The 22,964-nt window shown below is 46.2% G+C and overlaps 1 protein-coding gene across 31 annotated transcripts in view; it reads left to right on the forward strand.

The window, feature by feature from the left end:
* Window positions 1-22,964, forward strand: part of LRRFIP1 (LRR binding FLII interacting protein 1) — a 156,977-nt gene that overhangs the window by 101,863 nt on the left and 32,150 nt on the right. For 8 of the 31 annotated variants that reach the window (XM_055109264.1, XM_063595337.1, XM_063595338.1 and 5 more), the window contains exons 7-9: window positions 2,371-2,430; window positions 4,292-4,354; window positions 13,716-13,793. The exons of 13 other annotated variants lie outside the window; for them this stretch is intronic. In XM_055109264.1, the coding sequence (XP_054965239.1) occupies window positions 2,371-2,430; window positions 4,292-4,354; window positions 13,716-13,793 (201 nt within the window). The remainder of the gene's footprint in view (window positions 1-2,370; window positions 2,431-4,291; window positions 4,355-13,715; window positions 13,794-22,964) is intronic. 10 more of the 31 variants (XM_063595339.1, XM_055109258.1, XM_063595333.1 and 7 more) reach the window with 2 other exon arrangements.

Raw genomic sequence — 22,964 nt, forward strand, 5'->3', positions numbered from 1 at the left:
TACAACACAAAAAAAACACCATCCAAGAGGAGAAAGTTAGCAGTGTTCTCTAAGAAGGTCAAAGTACTTCTCCCTATGGAGGTATAGTCACCAAGATCCTATAGATTTGGGAATACATTCTAGGAACATAGCCCAGGAATATGTTCCTTATGATAGAATTCCATTACCACAGACCTGGTCGCGGAAATTGCTTTGCAGGCTTTCCTGCAAAGTAACAGTTTTTCCCAGGTTTTCGTAGAAGGCTGTAAGTGGAAAGGTGACAAATGAGAGGATACTGTCATGCTTCCAGCTTGCCCAGCCTTCTGCTCCGTCGCTGCAGGCTGAGCTGGAGAACTACAGTGCAAAGGACAGGGTTCCGCCGCAGAGCTATGTATTTCATAAGCAGCAGTGGAGAGCCAGAGGCCTTGCTTATGTCATACATTTCTCTTCCTCATTTGTTAGTAAAGTCAAAGTCATCTAAAATTGATTAACATTAGCCTTCATTATTGTATTAATTTCTTCTGGAATCTAGTTTCTGAAGAGATAACAAGGGATTGAGATCTAAAATTTGCAAGTCCTTGACATGCATTTTCATGTCAAATAATCTTGTTGCTGAAGACATGAAAGGAAATTAGTCTGAGTGAAACTCTTGCCAATCTCCAAAGATTTTTACTATTAAATTTATTTCAGAAATGTTTTAATGTTACTCATAGAGTTCTCAAATTTAACGTGGAAGGATTTCTACACTCCTTTTGTTTCAGAACTTCAAATTGATTTCTTGATTTGTTTTGAGTTGCAGCAAAGATAAATATATAGTTTGATAGTCAAAGTTTTATGAATCTGGATTTATAATCTGTCTGGAAATTCAATTTTTTTTTCTACTTTAATGTCATGGCTGCAAAATATGTGCTATACAGCACCCGTCCCCCGGATAAGGAACCATGTTTAGCACCTCCCATATGCCAGGCCCCTTCCATGTGGATTCACGTATCCGCCCAGTCAGCAGGTGCTTCATGAGGGCACTGTTCTAGGTGCTTGAGATACTCATTTTCATCTCGTTTAATCCTCACGATGGCTTTGTAATGTATTTATTATTATGCACATTTTCACGGCTGAGAAAGCGGATGTTCAAGTGGATTAAATAATTACTTAAGGTCACGTGACGGAGCTTCTATGTGGAATTTGGACTCACGCCCAGGACCTGATGGCGTCTCCTTCCATTTTTACCAGTTGTGTAGACTGCTCCTCCTTTTTCTGTCCCGAGAGCTGGTTTTGTCTCTGATGCTTGACAGCTCTATTTTGAATCAGCAGAAATTTCCTTATAGATGAATTAAGGGACATTTAGAAAGCCCATGCTTTGACTTAAGGGAACCTGGGCTGGGAACTGAGAAGAGAGGGATGATAGGCATGCACTTAGTAGAATCATTCTCCTTTATTCTGGAGGACACATTATGAAATTATTAAATATGTGTTCAAATTTCATTTTGAAAAATAAAGTAGGAGGGCTGGATGAATAAAAAACTAGTATAGAGTATATACCCCACGATGAACTTTTGCGTTTAACTATAGATTGACTAGAAATAATTTCTGAGGCCGGGCGCGATGGCTCACGCCTGTAATCCCAGCACTTTGGGAGGCAGAGGCGGGCGGATCACGAGGTCAGGAGTTCGAGACCAGCCTGACCAACATGATGAAACCCCGTCTCTACTAAAAATGCAAAAATTAGCCGGGCGTGGTGACGCACGCCTGTAATCCCAGCTACTCAGGAGGCTGAGGCAGGAGAATCACTTGAACCAGGGAGGCAGAGGTTGCAGTGAGCTGAGCTCACACTACTGCATTCTAGCCTGGGTGACAGAGCGAGACTGTCTCAAAAAAAAAAAAAAAGAAAGAAATGATCTCTGAATCTTCTGAATTATGGCCCATAGCATCACAATGTGCCATAATTTTCAAAGACCCTGAACCAGGAACTGAAAACTCATTGACTCAGGCTGAATCACTACCCATCGGCCTGGCATGTGGCTTCTCACAAGCAGAATGTCCACAGTGCCACCATAAAACCAGAAACAGCCTGACAAGGAAATGGCCACACCAAGCCCAAATGTTCCACCTCACGGAGGGACTTGGTGCCACTTTAAAACTAAGAGTGGCATGTGACATGAAGCCTACTGACTTGGTTAGCTTGACTGCTGTTCCCTCCTGAGCTGCGGGGGAGCAGATGGAGGCAGGGATGCAGTTTGGGAGCTGCCAGGACTTGTACTGTCCTGGACTGGTCATTCATCCGCTCCACCAAGAAAGGTCACCTTATACCTGGCTGGTTGGTCCCTGCTGATTTGTACCTGTGAATTCATTTGTGTACTGATGTCAGTTCTTCTCTTTTCTTCATTGAAACAGACAAATGGTTATGATGGAGAATTGTATGGATCACAGTCCCTGAATAGAAGATCTGGCAGGGTTAGTATAGTAAATTTGCATGGCTCAAAATTCAAATAGGTTGTTTCAAAGCTTCTAGAACTAAAAACTAATTGCTAAATTTAAATTTAGCTTCTTTGCTGTTTTTAAATGTTGAAATCGGTCTGTCTTTTTTTTCCTAGCACATGATGGAATGAAAGATAATGTTTTTCAACTAGCAAACATTCTGAGAATGTTAGCCCTCCAACATTCTGATTGTTAGTATAAGGGGTAGATATTGATAAGAATCTCAAGTTTTAAAAGATCTGAAATTAAAGATTAACTCTTTCATTACTGTATTCCCCTGGGTGTATGTATATAATGTGTGTATTAAGTATATTCAGCTTTCAAAGATACTAAATCCAACATTTTCGCAGTCTTCACATCTGTCATTTGTAATTTTAATGTTTACCTTAAAGGCATGTGTACAAGCACCTGTATTTTTCTGGAGAGGAAAAGGAGAATAAAACAATGCAGATGCTTGGAAGGCTCCCAGTTAAGGGGTGGGAGGCAGGAAGGAGCTGGTGGAGGGAAAGGGTGATGCTCTAGGGGGAGAGAGAAGGAGTGGTGCCAGCGGCAGGGGCATTAGGGAGACCGGGCGGGGGTGGGGAGGGCTTTGGATTAATCAAGGACAGGAGGTCATTGGGGATTTTAGAAGGTTACACTGGATACATTTCCATTAAGCTTCACAATATCCCACAGGTCCATTCGGTGTGAAATGGTCTAAAAATTTCCTGTTCTCATGCTTCATGTTTTTCTTTTAGTAATATTCCTAATTGTGTAAAATAGTATTTCTTTTCATTTATCTTAATTATGTTATATTAAGATATCATGTGTATACTTAAATTATACTTTTGGGCTTCAAATGAGTGACCCCACCCAGACCTTCTTCCCTCTCCCCGACCAAACCAGTCTTTAGCTTTCTGAAACCAGCTGATCAAGTTGTTTTTACTTGCTCATTCCTATTTACCTATTTAGCATTGCATGCACTTTAATTATTTATTTTTTGAGACAGAGTCTCGTGCCCTCACCCAGGCTGGAGTGCAGTGGTGCTATCTCAGCTCACTGCAACCTCTGCCTCCTGGGTTCGAGCGATTCTCCTGCCTCAGCCTCCCAAGTAGCTTGGATTACAGGCATCCACTACCACACCTGGCTAATTTTTTTTGTATTTTTTAGTAGAGGTGGGGTTTCACCCTGCTGGCCAGGCTGGTCTCGAACTCCTGACCTCAGGTGATCTGCACACCTCGGCCTCCCAAAGTGCTGGGATTACAGGCATGAGCCATGGCACCCGGCTGGATGCGACATTTTAAAAATGTATACTCAAGACACGTAAAGATGGCCTGCAGGGCATTTGCACTCTGTGGATAAGGGCTCTCCAGTGGACGGGTGGCAGCAGGCTGTCACACTCCACCCACCTTTCTGGCACCCCAGGGCTGAGCTATAGCCCGCAGGTGGGCTGGGCTGAAGAAAGATTGAAAATTTTGCAATAAATGGAATTTTAGTTACCTAAGGAGATAAGTAACAAGGATAGTTCAGACAAGGAGTTTACTGACAACACAGTGTGAAACTCAGTAATTACGAATCGTGCTAGGGATATGAGATTGTGAAAAGCAGTACTAGATACACCCCTGGCGTCACCAAGACACAAACACTGAAGGTGAAAATACAGCTTAGAATCTCCAGTTGTTAAGAATCTCTGCTGTACTGTTTGTGCCTCGCGTCTTTAGATAAACTAGCGTTCCTGGGCTCCTAGTGTTGGCTCGGTTGTGCTGTTCCATGTTCACCTTTTGAATGGGATGGGGGTGCTTTTGGAGTCGTAAGGAAGTGCTTTTCACTTAAACGTGTTTTCTTCTTTGGTGCTCAGAATTGCAGCTACAGCGGTGACAGCAGATTCTCTACTTTGTCATCATCCAGGGAGGAGAAGTTGGTTGGTTTCCATTTAAATCTTTCACATTCTCTTCAGAAACCGCAGGTTTTGTAGCATGCAATCTTGTGTGTGTGGATTCAGCTCTATTTTTCTCTTTCGGTGTCTGTTTGACGGATTTTTGTTTGGGTAGCTGTGTTATTGACGTGAAAAGCAGCAGTTAACATGAGCTCCTTCATTCAGATGTACTCCAGTGTGCTGCGTTTGACCACACCAGCTCGAATGTGAATTGTGGCATTCAGCTGGCTGCAATGAAAGGACGTGTTTTTGTGTATATTTTCTAATTAGAATTAATCAAAAGGAAAAAAATAATTAGAAGAATGCTCTTGAATTCTTGAGAGTTTCTGAAAACAGAACTACTTTGAAGAGTACATGCAAACTTTGTGGTGGTTTCTTGGGCATGGACTAGACTTGGAAGGAAAATCCAGAGTCTCATCCAAATCCACATGTTTACACAACAGAGTTCCTTCCCATTCTCTACAAACATGCATCGGTCTTGATAAACATAATTTCTAAATTGTTTAAGAGCCCTAAAATTGCTAAGGCTTGTTGGTGTTTGTTTAGGTTCAGATTTACTCAGCAAAATTGGGACTAGTTTAGGTAGGAAAATCAAGCAGGCCCTGGGATCACAAAGCTAAGCAGAGGAGGTGGGTGCTCTCCAGGCACTGACATCTAGAACAGAAGCCACCGGCACCGGAGACCAGTACAGTAGTGAACAGATGAGTAAATAGAATGAGAGGGAGACACTGGTTTTGCCAGGAAATGTCACAACAAAAGATGTGAACTGAACCTTAATAAATAGGAAGGGCCGGGTGTGGTGGCTCACACCTGTAATCCCCGCACTTCGGGAGGCCGAGGTGGGCAGACCATGAGGTCAGGAGATGGAGACCATCCTGGCTAACACGATGAAACCCCGTCTCTACTAAAAATATAAAAAATTAGCTAGGTGCGGTGGCACATGCCTGTAGTCCCAGCTACTCGGGGGGCTGAGGCAGGAGAATCGCTTGAACCCAGGAAGCAGAGGTTGCAGTGAGCCAAGATTGCACCACTGCACTCCAGCCTGGGCGACAGAGTGAGATTCCATCTCAGACAAACAAACAAACAAACAAATAGAACAAATGAAAAGAATAGGAACTAACCAGGTAGAGCCTAGAGGGGAAGCTCTTCAAGCTAAGTAGCCATTGGAGCAGAGCAGAGGCCGCGCAGAATGGGCAGAACCCAGGAGAGGTGCCATGTGGCGGAGCACAGGGTGCTGTTGCAGCTATTCTGTGAAGCTGGTGACGCCAGTAGCAGCCCCCACGCTGAAATCAGAAAATGAAATCTATGCAGTTCCTCTGCAATTTCCTTTACCCACTCCCATGTATCATTGACCTCATTAAAATGCTTCTAGAAGAAATAGCTCTGACCCTTCCCCGCCCTGTCCCCAATTTCCAGCCCCTATTCTCGTTTCCCTCCCGGGGGCTTGGGGGGTATCTTTTTCTTGCCAGGACACTTCTTCCTTACCTCTTCAGCCCTTGTCCACCCCCTTCATGTCCAGGGAGACTGCAGAAGGTGCTGGCAGCTCCATGGCGCCCACTGCTTGCCACCTTTCTCAACCCTTCCCATAGTCCCCCAGTCTGTAATAAATCCCCCCACTGTAAGCTGATGGCCCTTCTGTCCCCCAGTACGTGAATTTTGACTCAGTATATGATCAGCTGTGAACACCAAAGCATTGGTGGGTTTAACACCTTGAAAAAGGCTTTGGGCATTTTCTTAATTCAAGAGATTTTGCTGTTGCAGAGAGCACTTAGTCATTAAGAAAACTTCATTTCCAACTCATTTTTGATAAGCTGAGTTACTTGCTCTAAAATAAAAGGTGGCAATAAATATCTCATCTTTGGATATGAACGATTCACCCAAGTTCAGCCTGCATCTGACTCACTTCAGTCCATTTAAGAGAAATAACCCACATCCAAAGGGTTAAACATCAGAATGAGAGCTGACTCATTCAAACAGGGCCACATCTGAACTCGCCCTGAGCCCTGTGTGCCCGTGATTTGCTGCCCGAGGGCTCTTGTACTCACCCACCCTCAGAACCTTCCTGGAAATTGTGCTCTGTAGACATCTATTGCTGCCCAGTACGTGGTGCATTTAATTATATTTAAATATAATAATGGAAAGGTATCAGTGTAGAATGTAGTATTGATGACTCTTCCTAATATCAATTAAAATTTATTTCAATATTTAATATCAATGAAAATTAAATCTTTTTTTCTGTGCGTGAACTCAAAAGTCCTAATTTGGCCCCATCTCCTAGTTTTGTCAGTTGCCTGGCCCAGCCGTCTTTATTTCCTTCTGACCCTCGTTCTCTCCCTCCCCCGTGAGTGCATGCCTGTTACTGTTTTGGTTGTATAAGGTAATCGTCTCTGAACTCCCTGGACTGATGTACCTTTGCGATGCTGTGAGGGTGTGAGCCTCTCTCTCCTCTCTGCTGCCCATTTGCTCTGATTACAGGGACTCTCCGGCTCCAGCCTTGGGCTTCCCGGTGGTGGCCTGGCTCCCATGCCCCTGTCTGCCCCAAATGGAAACTGGGTCTGTCTCCTTTTCACATCACTTTGTCGCTCCTTCCCTTTCCTTCTGTGCATCACTTTAATTGCTGATTACATTTAGTGGATAGTTCAGCCTCCTCTACACAAAGTCACAAGAGCAAAGCTTAGCAACTGTTTTAATTGGCTTGACTAGTTTGCTAAGACTTTTGTCAATCTTTTAGAAAAACCATGTCAAATCATTTAGAACCTATATAGAAAAGGAGACTTAAGGAAAAGGAGGGTTTTATTAAATGCATATTTTCAAAACCTCGAGTCCAAAAAACTGGTCTCTTGGGTCTCTCCTCCTTTTCCAGCAATTGTTCCCCATTTGGGGTTTCATTTGTTTTTTTAAAAATATTTTTTCCTTGTAAATGTGTCCAGGAAGCAATTTGGAAGGTTTTTGTGCCTAATCTGCCTCCTTGGTCCCTGAGAAGTGGACAGAGCAGTGTTATTCCTTTGGCTGGGTCTCCCCGCTGTTTCCTGTTTTTACAAGGTCAGGTTCAGGTCCGGCCCTGAGGTGCTTGGCCTGTTAGCTATAGGTATCGAGTCTTATTCTAATCCAAGGAAGTCGGTGTCAGAGGTGAAAGTACACGTCCTATTTGGAGGTTGAACTGTCCTCTCCCTTGCATGTTGACTGGAGCTGCTGAGTGATCACCGCCTGGCCGTGCACCTTGCCTGACTTGCTCAGTGTGCCCTGGAAATGAGTCCAGATTCTGTCCCGTGGCACAGTCTCTGGACACTGGGAGCTGCCCTTGTGTCCCAGCCTGTCCCTTCACCAGCACTGCCTCCCCCTGACGTGTGTGCTAGGCAGGATTCTCCTTTGACAGGGCTAGACCACGGCTCCTCTGGGGGTGCCTCCCACACCAGCTGAGGCAGCCTTGCAGTGACTCCCTTTGTGTCTTGAAGACTGTCACTGAGCCCCTGGCATAGAAATAAAGACTCTTCCTGCTCCTGTCTTCACGTGTGGACATCTGCGTATTGAATACTGCCAAGTGTGTCGTTAACCTTGGATTTGAGCTGTGGGTTTTGTTGCTGTTGTTGTGTTGACCTTGTCACCATTCTGTCTCATCCCCTGACCCTTTCTTCCGGGAATGCCTGAAATGACTAGAAATTATCGTGTTTTAAAGATGCTGGGAAGTTTACTGTTTTAAAGTTAAAAATCATCTCAGTTATCTTTCTTGTAAATTTTGGATTTGCATCTATCAAATTTGCAGAAAACACGGTGCCTCGATCGGTTTGTTTCCATCTAACCACTGTACAGCAGTTGGCTATGGTGAATGCTGAAACTATCGTGATGGCCTTTTGCTGTCATTTGTTGCTGTTTTTTCAAGGCTTTTAAAACCTGCCATTTGCTTTCATCCTCCAGCCCTCCTGTCTGTACAGCGCTGCCCGGCCTTCGGGGAGTTACCGGGTGCGTGTGCTGCCCACCCTGCTGCCCCGCACCCCCTCCCACTGTGCATGCACCGCCCCCACCAAGCCCAGAGCCGGGGATGTGCCTGTTCCCAGCCCCCTGGGGGAAGTTGCACCTTCACGTGGAGCTTACATGTGCCCGTGGGGAATGTCTGTCCCCTTTGGCCAGATCTGGGTTTTCTCTCCCCCGATTGTTGACTGTAGCTGCCACACTGCTCTGTCTCCAGGAAGCCTTGTGTTTGCTGGGATCGTTAGGCAGGAATGGAACAACAGCAATGTTTACTTTACCTATTGGCGGAAAGAATGGTGGCTTTTTAATGCTTTGGTAACCTGGACAGATACTAATCCATGTTACTATATTACTTGGGAAATTTCCAGTTTTAAATATAAGTACTTATGCTATGCAAGAAACATAAAGTAAATACTCAAAGTAGCTATATTGTCTTGTTAATAACCTTTTTTTTTTTTTTTTTTTTTTTTTGAGACAGAGTCTCCCTCTGTCACCCAGGCTGGAGTGCAAGGGCAGGATCTCGGCTCAATGCAACCTCCGCCTCCCGGGTTCAAGTGAGTCTCCTGCCTCAGCCTCCTGGGTAGCTGGGATTACAGGCACGTGTCACCACGCCCAGTTACTTTTTGTGTTTTCAGTAGAGATGGGTTTCACCACGTTGGCCAGGCTGGTCTCAAACTCCCGACCTCAGGTGATCTGCCTGCCTCGGCCTCCCAAAGTGCTAGGATTACAGGCATGAGCCACCACACCCAGCCATTAATAACTTTCTGAATTTCCATCAGATTGCATACTTATGTGTTTGATATATTAATAAATGGCTGAGCAAACTAGTATGTCCTCAAGGGAAAATAGGGAAATTAAAGTTCCTTTATACCGGGCAAAGTTTGACATCACCATTTGTGGCAGTGTAAGCTCCTGTTTACCCACGTTGATTAATTAAGTAGCATTTTCCAGTTAACCAATTACTCTTTCTTCTACTTAGCAACTTTTAAAGGGTTATAAAATATTTAACATTAAAACTATAATTAACATAATTTGATATTTTATCCCAAAGTCACTTCACATAAGAGTAATTTTCTAAGCATCAAGTATGAGAATGCCATGACAAAATTCAAGATGTTCGAATTATCTGCTCATTTTAACCTGGATTAACAAGTTTTCACTTAGGCCTGGAATGTTTTTCAAAGTAATAGATTTAAATGGTCTGTTGGAGATTACATTGCACACCTCCTGACAACGACTAAAACCTGTCTCTCCTCATTTCCTTGTCGCACTCTGCAACCCTTTGAAGAGCTGGAAAGGTGGTTCTCAGCCTCCCCTGCATGCTTTTTCAGATCTTGCTCCTGGCACGTGTCAGTTTTTCACAGCTCACATTTTCAGCACTTTCTGGGCACCCTTGGAGAAAGGAAGAGCGCCCATCCTGACCGTCTCTTTTGGTCGCAGGCATCTGTGTTGGATGAAGGCAGCTTCGGTGGGGCCCGACGGGGCAGCACCTCCGGCTCCCGTGCTGTAAGGCGCTTTCGGTGATACCTCCTTTCCCCCGTGCCTGCTGCATGGCCTGGGGATGCTCGCTGGGCAGGGTCCAGCCGTGGGGGGTGACTGGCCATTCTCAGGAGGAAGCACCGAGTCACTGGGCTAACCGCCACCTTCCATTGTAATGAAGGTCACGAATAATGTGAATCGGGAAACCTCTGGTTTTTGGTTTCATGTCCTCACTCATCAGGGAGACTAACTTGCGCTGAGTTTCATCTGCTGTCTTGGCAGCAAGCCAACAATACTAACAGGTCGTGAAATCGTCTTCAGTTAATAAAAACGGAAAAAGGGCGACTTGACAGGCCACACATCATTTTCATCCCCGAATAGTTGAGGAAGAGGAACAAATTTTAAAACTTGGAATGTTACGCATATTTCATTCCCTGTTTTTATTTTGTTGTCTCTCTACCTCTTTCTTCAATTTGAAATGATAGGCTCAGCTATGAGGGTAAAGATGTAATAGGTGCACAATAAACATTTGTGAATGAATGCATGAGAAAAGCAACAAGGTAGAAAAATGAGATGGAATCCGTGGAAGTGGGGAGACGAATTTGCGTGTCCCAGGGACCTGTGGAAACGGAGCGTTCAGTGCTAATCGGTGCTCCCTGGCGGTGGATCTTCTATATTCAGAGGCTCCTCCCCAATCCTATCAAAATGTCTTCAAGCCCTCCAGGAAATAGAAAGGTTTACTAAGAAATACTTGAAATGCTTTTATAATTTTGCTTTTGAAGTTTATCAGCTACTTACTTGACTAAATCCAGTTTTATGACTTACTATGCTATTTGTCCAGCCATCGTGGATATTCATGAATTCTTATGGTGTAAGCCAGTCTAACCTAGTTTTCTTTAAAATGTAATTTATGAATATTAAATCCAGTAGTTGAAATAGCATTCGTTTTTGTCGACAACTGATTACACATTTATCAATTTTTATATTACATAAGTTGTTCAGTATTTTGCAGCCCACTATATAACATTTTTTTCCCAGTTGGTAAACATTTTCATAGGCCATTAGAAAGCTCATAAACCATGCGTGAAGAATGAAATAGCCCTGCCTATGATGTGATGGATAAAGCACAACTAATGATTTTCTTTTGTCAGAAAAGAGGGAGAATACTAATTCAAGAGAAATTTCCCCCAAGCACCAGGTGGTTTTCTGGTGGCTTCAGTAGAGAGTCTAAGATCTGGCAGGACGGAGGACTCCTGATGCTCTCCAGATGCTACTGTGTCACGTCTGAGATGGGCTTCGGGAGTCGTCAGCCCTAGATCCTTGGCCCTCATTGCTCTTCTGCGAGCAGTGATTTCTGTGCTTTTAGCCCCCACAAGAATTGCCTTGGAGTGATGGCCTTAGAGAGTTAAGAAAACAGAAGGTCATCTTGTCCTGACAGCACAGCTGCCTAAAATAGGGATGGTCAGCTCTGCTGTGAGCAGCAAATTAGCACCGTGAGGAAGACGGAAGGGACAAGGAGGTTCCTGACCTCCCAACCTCTGCCATCTTTTCCCTGGAACCCTCACAGTTCCCCTCCAAGTGGATACTCCGTTCCTTATGTTTACAGGAGGGCCTTGGGAGAGAGCCACCCCTGCTCTCGGTCCAGCGTGTAGGGAGGTTATGGCCCAGGATGGTGTCCAGAGCGGCCCTGGCGCCCAGGCCTGAGGTCCCAGCCCCAAGTGGTCGTGACCTCAGGGTCCAGGCTTCCCCCAGGCCTGCACAGACAGCCCTGGTCCTACTGTGGAGGATTTGCCCTGCCCCTTCAGGACCAGGAATTGCCCCCACGCAGCTCCTGAGTGTGAAGTGACTTTCTTCGGTGTTGTGACAAAGCAGGGACGTAGTCATCACCAGTGGCATTGTCTGATCCAGGAGCCGAGGAAGTTGTTTCTGGCAGAAAGTGGAAATAGAGAAGAAGCCCAACATGTACCCCCTTTCCTAGTCCTCAGCTCCTCCATTTGGCCCACGTCCTTACTTCCATGTCACAGATGCCAGGCTAAGGAACTTCCACAGCCACGTGGCCAACAAGAGATGGAGCCATGATTCAGACTTAAAGCTTTCTGACTTCTGCACATTAGCCACATAACTCCTAAACATAAGGTGCACGTAGACCATGGCGATATAGACGTTCACTTTGTTCTTTTCTGCGTGATTAGGTCGAGTTGGAAGGTTTGAGAGCTGCTTTTGCTTAGGGAAGCTGGGGTGGGCAGTAAGCTCTATTCACAACAGTTCACTGTGTCTTTGCACCATAAACCAGGGCATGAATGGCATAGGATGGAGAAGGATTTGCTGCAGGATGAAGTTTTCCTCTCTCTTACATCAGGAAACCCTCAGGCAAAATTCTTCTGCTTTAAAGTATTGACATTAAGTGTTTTCCTTTATTTTCAACAAGAATGCCAAAAAGTGAGGCTAGTAATACTGGTGATTTTCTTGTATATCTCAAATGTGGCATTGATGCTTTACATGTGCTGTGTACACAGCAGTATTAATCTGTGAATCTGAAACAACGTCTTGCCCCTGAGTGTAAGTGTATAGTAAACATTTATCAAATAAAATAGAGGTGGATGGGTCTGGGGAACTTGCCCATCTTGTCCACAGCCCTGTACAACGTTTAATGCTTTCAATTGACATTTGATGGTTATTTTAGTCTACAGTTGAAATCATTCGTTCATTCAACAAGTATTTCTTGAGTTTGCCAGGCCTCATCTGGTCACTAGCCCTGGTGAGGAAACAAACTAAGAGATGGTATTTGACATGAGATCATGAGCACCCCTGAAGATCTGTATGAGATCATGAGCACCCCTGAAGATCTATATGAGATCGCAAGCACCCCTGAAGATCTGGATGAGATCATGAGCACCCCTGAAGATCTGGATGAGATCTTGAGCACCCATGAAGATCTGGATGAGATCTTGAGCACCCCTGAAGATCTGGGCTTCCTTGTAATTCGCAAGCGGGGCACTTCGGCAGGTCCCCAGCAGAGCCTGTGAGGCCAGCAGAGGGTTCTGTGCCCAGCACAGTGCAGGGTGTCCAGGGGCTGGAATGGAGGGGCCTTCAGCAGTGGCGAGGCTTGCTATATGGTGCTGCGTGGGTCTCTCTTGAAGATGCTCCTCAGGACATGTCGGGATCCTAAATAGTGTTCAAATCCTGTCCCCGCCCCACCATGCCTTGCTCAGGAAGAATATGAGAATGTTTATAATAACGTGAAAATGTATCTAAGACTAGCAGATGTGAACATAAATCAAAGTTACAAGGGTGTAGCTTCCAGATAATCGAGTTGCTGGTATTTTCCTTTACCAGAAGTGAGGAAGTTCAGGTAAATGGATAGACAGATGTGTACATAGCAACCACCCAGGTAGAAGGTAATCTGGCAATTTAAAAAGCCATACATAATTTTGTATTAACCCTAACTCTCATTTTGCTTCCACTTGGAAAGATAGTGGAGAAGCAAAATTTATGTTCCCTTGCTAAAGTGCCAAGCGCCCTGTCCAAGTCTTCAGTTTCTGTGCCGGAAGGCAGCTTAAGTTCTCAAAACAGTCATTTCCACATCCACGGGGTGACTTTCTGTGTCTACACTAGGTGTGACTGCACACCCAATTGAACGGGTGCTTTGTGTTATTTTCTTCTTCCTAACTGAGAAATTCTGTGTTCCTCTGATAATGTGATTTTTTTTTTATTCTTAGCGAGCACTGATTTGAATATGCGTTTGCTGTCTAACCCTAACTCTCTTTTCCTTGCCGTGCGTGGCTAACCTCACCACTTACTGCAGCATGTTTTCGGTTGGCCTCTATTCTCCTTGCTCCTTTGCTGACCCTGTTCCTTTGTTTCTGGCTGCGTGTCCTGGCGGTGGCTGTGTGGGCAGCCCTCGGAGTACAGCGGCCACCTCAACTCCAGCTCCCGCGCCTCCTCCAGGGCCAGCTCGGCCCGGGCCAGCCCTGTGGTAAGTCGGCCTCCTGGCCTTGCTCGTACTCAACATCACCCTCCCTCCCCCTTCCCTTATCCTCCTCTTCCAACGTCTCCAAATTTAGAATATTACTCTGCGGTGATATTATTAGGATTACATTGCTCAACTTTTCAAGGACCGTAAAAGAAATTGTTAGCTGTGCTTAGAGATGGGGATCTTAGAGGAGGGAAACTTTATACAAAGGGAGAAAATAATATAGCCATGTGCACGGATGTGTGGTTTTCTTTTTATGATTTAAAATTTTGAAGTATTGGCCGGGCGCGGTGGCTCACGCCTGTAATCCCAGCACTTTGGGAGGCCGAGGCGGGCGGATCACGAGGTCAGGAGATCGAGACCATCCTGGCTAACACGGTGAAACCCCGTCTCTACTAAAAATACAAAAAATTAGCCGGGCGTGGTAGCGGGCGCCTGTGGTCCCAGCTACTTGGGAGGCTGAGGCAGGAGAATGGCGTGAACCCGGGAGGCGGAGCTTGCAGTGAGCCGAGATCGCGCCACTGCACTCCAGCCCGGGCGACAGAGCGAGACGCCGTCTCAAAAAAAAAAAAAAAAAAAAAAAAAATTTGAAGTATTGACTGTTAATGCTTTGCTTGAAGTGTTACCTGTGATCAGACCTAGACAGTGTTTAAGGTAAAGCGTGGCCTGTAGATCCCGGGACGCTCCCAGTTCGGCCCCAATCATTCGTTACCCTCCTGGTTCTCAGATCCTTGGAAATGTGCAGATTTGCAGCCCTGCATCCTGCTTGTCACTCAGCGTGGCCCAAGTTTTGTTTCAGAAAATAGGAGCCCTGTTAGGTCATCCCCAGCTTGTTAAGTCTCATTATTGTGTGTTTTCCCCTGGGTTGTTGGAATTTGACACAGTTTTACCTGATGCGATGCTTGAAGGCGACCCTATGACTCTTTTTAAAGGAAGAGTTTGCAGGACGGTTTTGGCCTGGGGGTTGTGGGAATGGAGGAGGGGAGGTGGGCACATGGCCGGGGAAACGGCTCCAGGCTGCACGACCAGACCAGTGTTCCCACCCTCAAGAGCCAGTGAGAAACCTTGGGGAGAAAAAGCAAAGATGGGCAAGGCTTCCCTGTTCGTCTCCACTCATATCAAAATTTCCAGCCTGAGCTGGGTGTGGTGGCTCACATCTGTAATCCCAGCGTCATGGGAGGCTGAGGCAAGAGGATTTCTTGAAGCCAGGAGTTGGAGATCAGTTTGGCCAACATAGCAAGACCCCCCATCTCTAAACAGTAAAAAAAAAAAAAAAAAAAAAAATTAGCCAGGTGTGGAGGCACGCATCTGTAGTCGCAGCTACTCAGGAGGTTGAGGTGGGAGGATTGCTTGAGCCCAGGAGTTCGAGGTTGCAATGAGCTATGAGTGCCACTGCATTTCAGCCTGGACAACAGAGTGAGACCCTGCCTCTAGAAAACAAAAACAAAAACTTCTCCCAGCCATCGAGAAGTTAAAATGTGGCTCTTAAGTTAGTTACTGAACACCATACTTCAGCATGCTGATCCCTACAATTTCGGTAACGTTCCTAGTAATCAACCAAGAAGTTGCAGCGCTGAGACCTCCTGCTTGCGTGGATGTACCTTTTTTGGCGGGCTTTTCCTATTGTGGTGCTGGTGGTTTGTTTGTGTTTTAAATTAGACGCAGTCTTTTAAAACTGTGAGGTTTCCTACCTCGCACCTGATACCTGCATTCAGGTATCAGCAAATGCAGGTATCAGCTTCTTTAGGGGAAGAAAACCCAGGATCTCTGACCACTGACTCTGAGGCTGCCTTGCAGAACTGCACAACCTCCACCCCACCCACTGTTTTCATGACCCCGAGGCCACGGCCCAGGTGCCATTCATCACTGTGCAGCATGGCTTTCCTGTGCTAGAGGAATGTTTATCTCCTCTATCCAGCCACGGAGAGCAGGAAAATAGAGTTCAATACGGGTGGGCATTGCAACGCCAGCGCCTCTTTCTCTGGGGAAGACTCTCCCCTCTGTATAAGTTGCAGACACCCACTCTTGTCACACATTTGGCTCTGCCCACCTGGCCTCACAGACATTTGAGTTTGTGTTCCACCCCTCCCCATCCCAGAGCCCAGCAGTCAGCAGTGAGAGAAGCCAAATGTGTGCAGGGAGTGCGAGGCGGCAGCTACCATGCAAACTCCAGGGGCACACCGCCCCCCAGTAATCTCTCCCCAGAGTGCATCAGGCAATAACAGGAAGATACTCAGCTGTTCATTATGACATGATTTCCCATTTTCAAACCTGACAAGTTGGTCTTGATGCTGTTATTCAAATAACTGAAAGTAAATGGTTGTGAACAAGGAATTTCAGATCACAGACTCAGTAAGCCTGGCCAGCCCCCACGGCTGTGTCTTCCTTAAAGTTGGCATCTCTGTATTATCTCATACTCTATAGTAGAGCAATAAACATAAGCTGACTTATGTGATCACTTAAAACTACCAGGAAGAAACATTTTCCTTAATAAATTTAATGTAGGATTGCTTTGTCTTCTCACACTGACTTTTCAGAAAAGAAAATATAAGTATTGCCAGGCGTGGTGGCTCACACCTGTAATTCCAGCACTTTGGGAGGCTGAGGCAGGTGGATCACTTGAGGTCAGGAGTTGGAGACCAGCCTGGCCAACATGGAGAAACCCCATCTCTACTAAAAATACAAAAATTAGCCGGTGTAGTGGCGCATGCCTGTAATCCCAGCTACTTGGGAGGCTGAGGCTGGAGAATCACTTGAATACAGGAGGTGGAGGTTGCAGTGAGCTGAGATCGCACCACTGCACTCCAGCCTGGGCGACAAGGCAAGGCTCCGTCTAAAAAAAACAGAAAAAAGAAAGAAAAGAAAATATAAGTATTTACAATTGACAGAAGAATGTTGTGGCTTTACTTTCAGTGAATCCCAAACATGCTTAATGCCCTCTGTACCCTCCGCCTGGTTCCAGTGAGACGTGACAGTTGGATTTTGTTAAGCATTGTCTTTATTCAAGCATATGATGAAGTCTCAAAATAACAGGGCTCAATATAGCCACTTAGAGATTGAAATGACACAAATTTCTTCGTCATATGAAATTGACTGAAGAGACTGAAATGATACAAATTTCTTTGTCATATGAAATTGACCGAAGAGACTGAAATGATACAAATTTCTTTGTCATGTGTTTTCTAAATTTGTAGAAAATTTACTCACAGGTTTATTAGATGATCATAAACAGAAAGATGTGAGTTCGGCCTTCCTGGGCGTCCTGGGACCTGATGGGGGTGGGTGATCTCCTTGTATCTGCTCTTCCTTCCCTGAATCGATTGCTCAACTAGCAAAGGTCAGTTGATTGCGGGCTGGTTGGCACGCTTAGGGAACAAAGGTCAGTCCCGCAGTGAGGGCAAGGCTGTCCCCCATCTCATCCTGGGTGCCTTACATCTGATGAAACCTCCCGTATGTGGTTCTTAGAATGCAGAGAGGTCTCTGTAGAGTGCAGGGCAGTTCCCTCGCGGATGTGGTTACGGTATCCCTTGATTGATCGTGTCGAGAATAGAAAGACGGTGAGCACAGGCAGCATCCCTGGTATCTGAAGAGAGCCTGGGAGACAGAACTAAGCTAGCTCATTTCCATAATTTCCAAAACTCATGGTCCTCTTATACTAAATTGACTCTATTTCTGTTTTCTGTCTTGGGACATTTACACCATTGCTGGTATATTTTGGATCTCCTGGGACAGCAGAAAGTGCTAGTGGGTGTGTTTGGCCTTGTTGATGGGAAGAAGCCAGGAGAGCCTGGATGGGACTCCCCGGTCCTTCTGCCTGGGAGGGAGGAGCAACAGGTCTTGGGCAGGGCCTGGTGTAAGCATGGTGGCAAAGGTGAATGACCCTCCAGTCTGGCCTTCCTTGAGGTCACATGGAGCAGGCAGTGCTCTGAGGCAGGGAGTTTCAGAACCCGGGTTCAGATGTCACAGCTCTCATTCCTGGCTTGGGACATCTGAACCCTTGTTCAAGCATAAACTTCTTGTGCTTCCCCTGGAAAGAGGGGTCATGATACCCTTAAAAAGCAAAAAGAAAACCCCCCAAAAAACAAAAAAAAAACATATGGTTACTTTATTTCTCTTTGGCTGGGGTTAGCCAGGGATGGGATACAGTTGTTGTAGCGAGAGCTCATGGGAAATGCTCCCAGGCCGGGGACTTCGTCAGGAACACGTATCCAGGGCCAGTATGAGTGAGGACAGAGGACAAGAAAAATATGAAGTCAGGGTCAGCCCTGCAGGCTCTGTAGGGAGTCCCGCCCTGGGTTTGGGAGATACAGGTGCACAGGTGAGTGTGTCACACCCATCAGAGGGGAGGGAGGGAGGGTGGTGCTATTAAAGGGCAGTAGTAACCAGAATGAAGGAAGTGACTGCTTGTCCCACTTCGAGAAAATGAAAATGCTTCAGTGTCCAGAGACCACCACCAGGGACAAGACTTCAAGTTTTCTCCACCCACTTGGTCCTCCCAGGGTCCTTGGGAAAGCAGAGAGGGCATGGGCCCCATCTCAAGACAGACATAGAATACTGTTCACCTCATTCTCATCTTCTCCCATGCTGTGGATGAGCTGTGTTTTCTTCCTCTCCAGCACGGCCAGGATCTTCTCCTTGAGGAAGTTGTTTCACTCATTCATTCAGTGTTTATTGAGCAGCTAGAATGTTCCAGAAACAGGGCCGTTGTATGAGCAAATGCAGACTTGCCCCAGCCCTCATGGGACGCACAGACAGGGGCAGACAGATGCTTGTTGGGTGATCACACGTTGTGAAGCCCAGCAGCGGGTGTGTGAGGGGAGGCAAAGGTGCCTCGAGAGAGCTGGGATCCAGAGGTTTGACGGCCAGAGCTTGGGCCACACCCAAGCAGAGTGACTCCACCTAGTGAAGCCAACAGATCTGGGTCATCCAGGCCCCACAATCCCACTGGGAACCTGGTGAAGCCATCACGTTTCTGAAACATCCATCAGGAATGTCCCAAGGGGAGCCTGGGTCCATATCTTCCCTCGTGTACTCAGAGAAGACAGGAGCAATGAACTCAGATCTCTGCCCATTTGAACTAGAAAAACAACACTATTTTGACTCATGTTTTTTGTTGCACAAAGAGGCAGGGGCAGGGACCAGGTGGAAAAATGGGTCTTGAATTACAAACACCAGAGTTCAAAGATAAGTCATTCAGGCTAAAGTAAATATTATTGGATTTAAAACCAAAAACCGTCACCCTAGTGGTGGACTGTGCTATCATTTGAATGTGAAGGAAAATTACCCTTAAAATGGGTGTTTTCTGAGCAGTGTGTCTCAAGAAGGACCTCGCAAGGATGTTGCTTCGGTGATCCCTTTTTCCATCCAAGTCTGGTGTTGCCTGGCTGGGTGTTTAGGACAGGTTCCTTTTGTACCTGGGCCCTTGAGTAGGGTCTCTCTGGGTACGTGAACAGGTGCCACATATTCTTTCTCTAGGAAAATGGACAGGCAGCTGGAACATGGAAAACTTAGCGTTTTAGCCTCACCAGGCATCGTGTGTACAGGAGCCTAGATAGCAAACTCCTTTAGACACAGTGTTAGAAGGTTGGAATTAATAAAATATTTAACGTGCTCCTTGAAGCGTTTGTTTTTGAAAGGAAACTTGACATAAACTAAACTTCCACAGACGTGTTTTAGAAGTGACTGTTTCCAGTAGATTTTCAATGATGTCTGTATACACTCAGCTGTGGCTGTAAAATACAACACACATACTTTGTAAACCTGTTAGTGTGACGTTTTCACCCGGACCTGAAATGTTTAGTATCACTCAGAATACGAGAGTCATGAAGCTAACAGGCTGCAATGTGTTCGGCGCTGTCACCCTTCCCGTGCAGGAGGCCACTGTCTGCGGGGTCCGGTGCTTTCCCATCCTGGGCTAGGGTGGGTGGGCAGAGCAGCCTGGACCGTCTGCAGCCACCGTGTCCTCTGGACCCCTCTCTGCACCATGCCCACCTCCTCCAGGCCCCCACACCATGCCATGCAGTGGCCGTGACAGTGTTTAAAATCCTTTCTTGTCTTCCATTTCTTCGTCATTTTAGGGAGGAAGTGCTGTGCTTTATGTCAAGATGAAACACAACATCTGATTCCTTACCTGGCTCTGCTAGGGCTTAGGAAAGGGGGCTTGGTTAAGGTGGACTCTGCTGCCTGCGGCTTCTGTCCAGGCCCGGCCCCTGCCGCTGTGACACACTGCCATCTGGTGGACACGAGTGGGGCTGCGTGGCTTTCCACGGGGCTGAATAGCCTTCCTGTGTTTGAGGAAAGCTGACAAATCCTTTTTCATTCGGAAGACACACAAAATGAAATTTACTCTACTATGTAAAATAGAGATAGGTTAAACGTTCCTTTGCCATCACCTTTCAACAAGAGCTTAATTTTTAGTTTTTCTCTGCATGGTCTCTACTTAAAAATATGCCCAGATTTTATTTTGAGTCTGTTGTGTTCTTCGGAGCAAGGACTTTTTTAAAATGATAAAAACAGCAAACTATGGTTTTTGGGGTTTTTTCCCTTATTTGATATTTTACAAATTATAAAAACAAATGATGTAGATGGTTACAAGCAAAACCATGCAGAACAAAGATGTGTTAAAGCCCTGCCCCCACAAAATCAAGGTTTGTGGACCCCGTGTGTTTTCTTTCTCAGCTTTCTTGCAAGAAATACCAGAAAGAAAAAAAGACTTGGGTGGGCCCTTCTTTTACGGTCTCAGATATCTTTGTAGGTAAACGAATGCATTCCTGGAGCTTCATTTATTTCTCCACAATATTTATCCATTGCTGACCAGCAGCCAGAAAACATACGTTTTACACCGTGGAGCAAACATGCCACAGGCTTTTCAGTGGTAGTTTGGCAGTCTATTAAACTGGATTTTCATATCCCACCAAGAGTTAAACTAGCCTCTTTATTTTCATCTTATTAATATTTGTTCTGCAAACTAACTTATTCTAAGGAATAAAGGCTTTGGGCCCAGGAGATTTAATGAATTTATTCTCCAGCACACTAAGTGCTAGATAGATAGTTCACATTTCCTTGTTATTTGACATTTTGTTTATTTTATTTAATTTATTATTTTTTTGAGACAGAGTTATACTCTGTCGCCCAGGCTGGATTGCAGTGGCATGATCTTAGCTCACTGCAACCTCTGCCTCCTGGGTTCAAGAGATTCTCCTGCCTCAACCTCCTGAGTAGCTGGGATTACAGGTGCATGTCACCACACACAGCTAATTTTTGTAATTTTAATAGAGACAGGGTTTCGCCGTGTTGGCCCGGTTGGTCTCGAACTCCTGACCTCAAATGATCTGCCCACGTCGGCCTCCCAAAGTACTGGGATTACAGACATGAGCCACCGCGCCTGGCCTTGAAGTTTTGATTTGAAAAACATTTCAGGAATAGTTTTATTTCCACGTGAAGATAAGAACCACACTTGAATTGCTCCAGTCATCCTCACAACTCAGAACATGGTTGCAGGGCTTCTGGGGCTCTGCCAGATGAGATGGTGCCCATCTGATCAGAGTCTGCCTTCGTACCTGTCTCATCGGAGTCTGCCTTGGTACTCATCTTATTGGAGTCTGCCTTGGTGTCTCCAAGTACACAGTTAGGCTGATGTGGCATGCACATCTGAACAAATAACTCTAGATGTGCATTTCAACACATCAGCAAATGCAGATGGTATGGGCTGCAGATGGTATGGGCCACAGCTGGAGAGAGCCATCTTCACTGCGGTATAGCTGGGCTGCACCCAACGTGAGAATGGACATCAGGGCAGAGAGCCGTAAGCAGCTGGGATTGTGGAAAGCGCCCGTGAACACATAGTCTTGGAGAGGGCCTCGGGTGGGTCCTTAGCAGCTGTGGCTAAGTGGGCAGAGGGACCACCCCACCACCACCCTGCCCAAAGGTCTTATTTAGCAAAGAGGGGAGAGAGGCCAGCCTGCCCCTGACTGCATCCCACTGGCCTGAGGGATGTGGCCTCTCTGCCCCCATTTCCGCTTCTGCTCTTGGGACACAGGAGACTGGTTAGATGAGAGTAGAAAGTTTTATTTTTGAAGACCTGGGTGTGGGGTGGCTGGGCGAGACCATGTGATGGCTTTGGGAGCCAGGCCGCAGGGTTTAGCTTGGATCTGTTGAGTAGGAGACCCTTAAACATGGCCACCCTGAGCTAAGAGCTGGTCTTGGATTTTGCTTTCTTTTGGATTAACCGAGTATTTTGTGGGATTCCATTTGATCCCTTAACTGGCTGACCAGCTATAACTCCTGGTTATGTTGTTTTAGTGTTGCTCCAGGTGTCGTTGGAGGAGAAGTTGAAGGCACAAGGAGTTTGCAGGAGGGAAGGTGGCAGTTAGCCTTCCTGGTGGGACCAGATGGTCAGGGCAGGGGCATCTGGCCCAGCGTGGACTCGGGCCATAGATGGGAAGTGGTCATTTGGAGGTCACCATCTCTCTGACACCCTGACCATAGCACCTGCACCCCTGTGCTGAGCTGCTGGTCCCCAGCACCAGCGTCTGTGCAGCTCAGGTGTTGCTGAGCCGTGGTCTCCGCAGCTCTCCATCAGGATTTCTCAAGCTTCATTCTGAATTATCTCTGTGTGAGCTCACAACGGTGACTGCAGAGTCCCAGGTCATCTCTCAGATCTTCTGAATCAAACATATGGTCTGCAGTTGCCGCGCATGTCTTTGGCCGATTTTCTGACAATCAAAGTGAAGAAGTTCTGAGCTACGGGAAGTTGGGTTGAAGACATGATGGGGAAAACATGATTAGTTGACAGCTTTTCCCAGAGAGTTTTTAGACAAACTCAACCTTGGTAACCTTCTCAGTGGGCTTATGATAAGAACCTTCAATGTGCCAAAAAATAAAAAAAGCTGCACTCCAGGTAGTTAATCTTTGTTTAAAAACCCTTCCCCCCACCCAGCCCTGCAAACAAACAAACAAACAAAAAAAGGAGAAAAAAAGAAACCTGTCTTTTGTTGGATGCTGAGCCAAGAAAGAAGTAACACCACTGCCGGCCTCTGCCTCTTGTCCCGAGACACCCTCATGGTGCAGGGCTCTCTCCAGGGTCCGTTCCTCATGTGCACCCCCTCTTGTAGTTCCACAGCCCGCTGTGGGTCCCACTGAGACTCCTACCCGAGGACAGGAGAAGAGGGTCCT

The sequence above is a fragment of the Pan paniscus genome, chromosome 13 (assembly GCF_029289425.2).
Source record: "Pan paniscus chromosome 13, NHGRI_mPanPan1-v2.0_pri, whole genome shotgun sequence".
In the NCBI taxonomy this organism is placed as follows: Eukaryota; Metazoa; Chordata; class Mammalia; order Primates; family Hominidae; genus Pan; species Pan paniscus.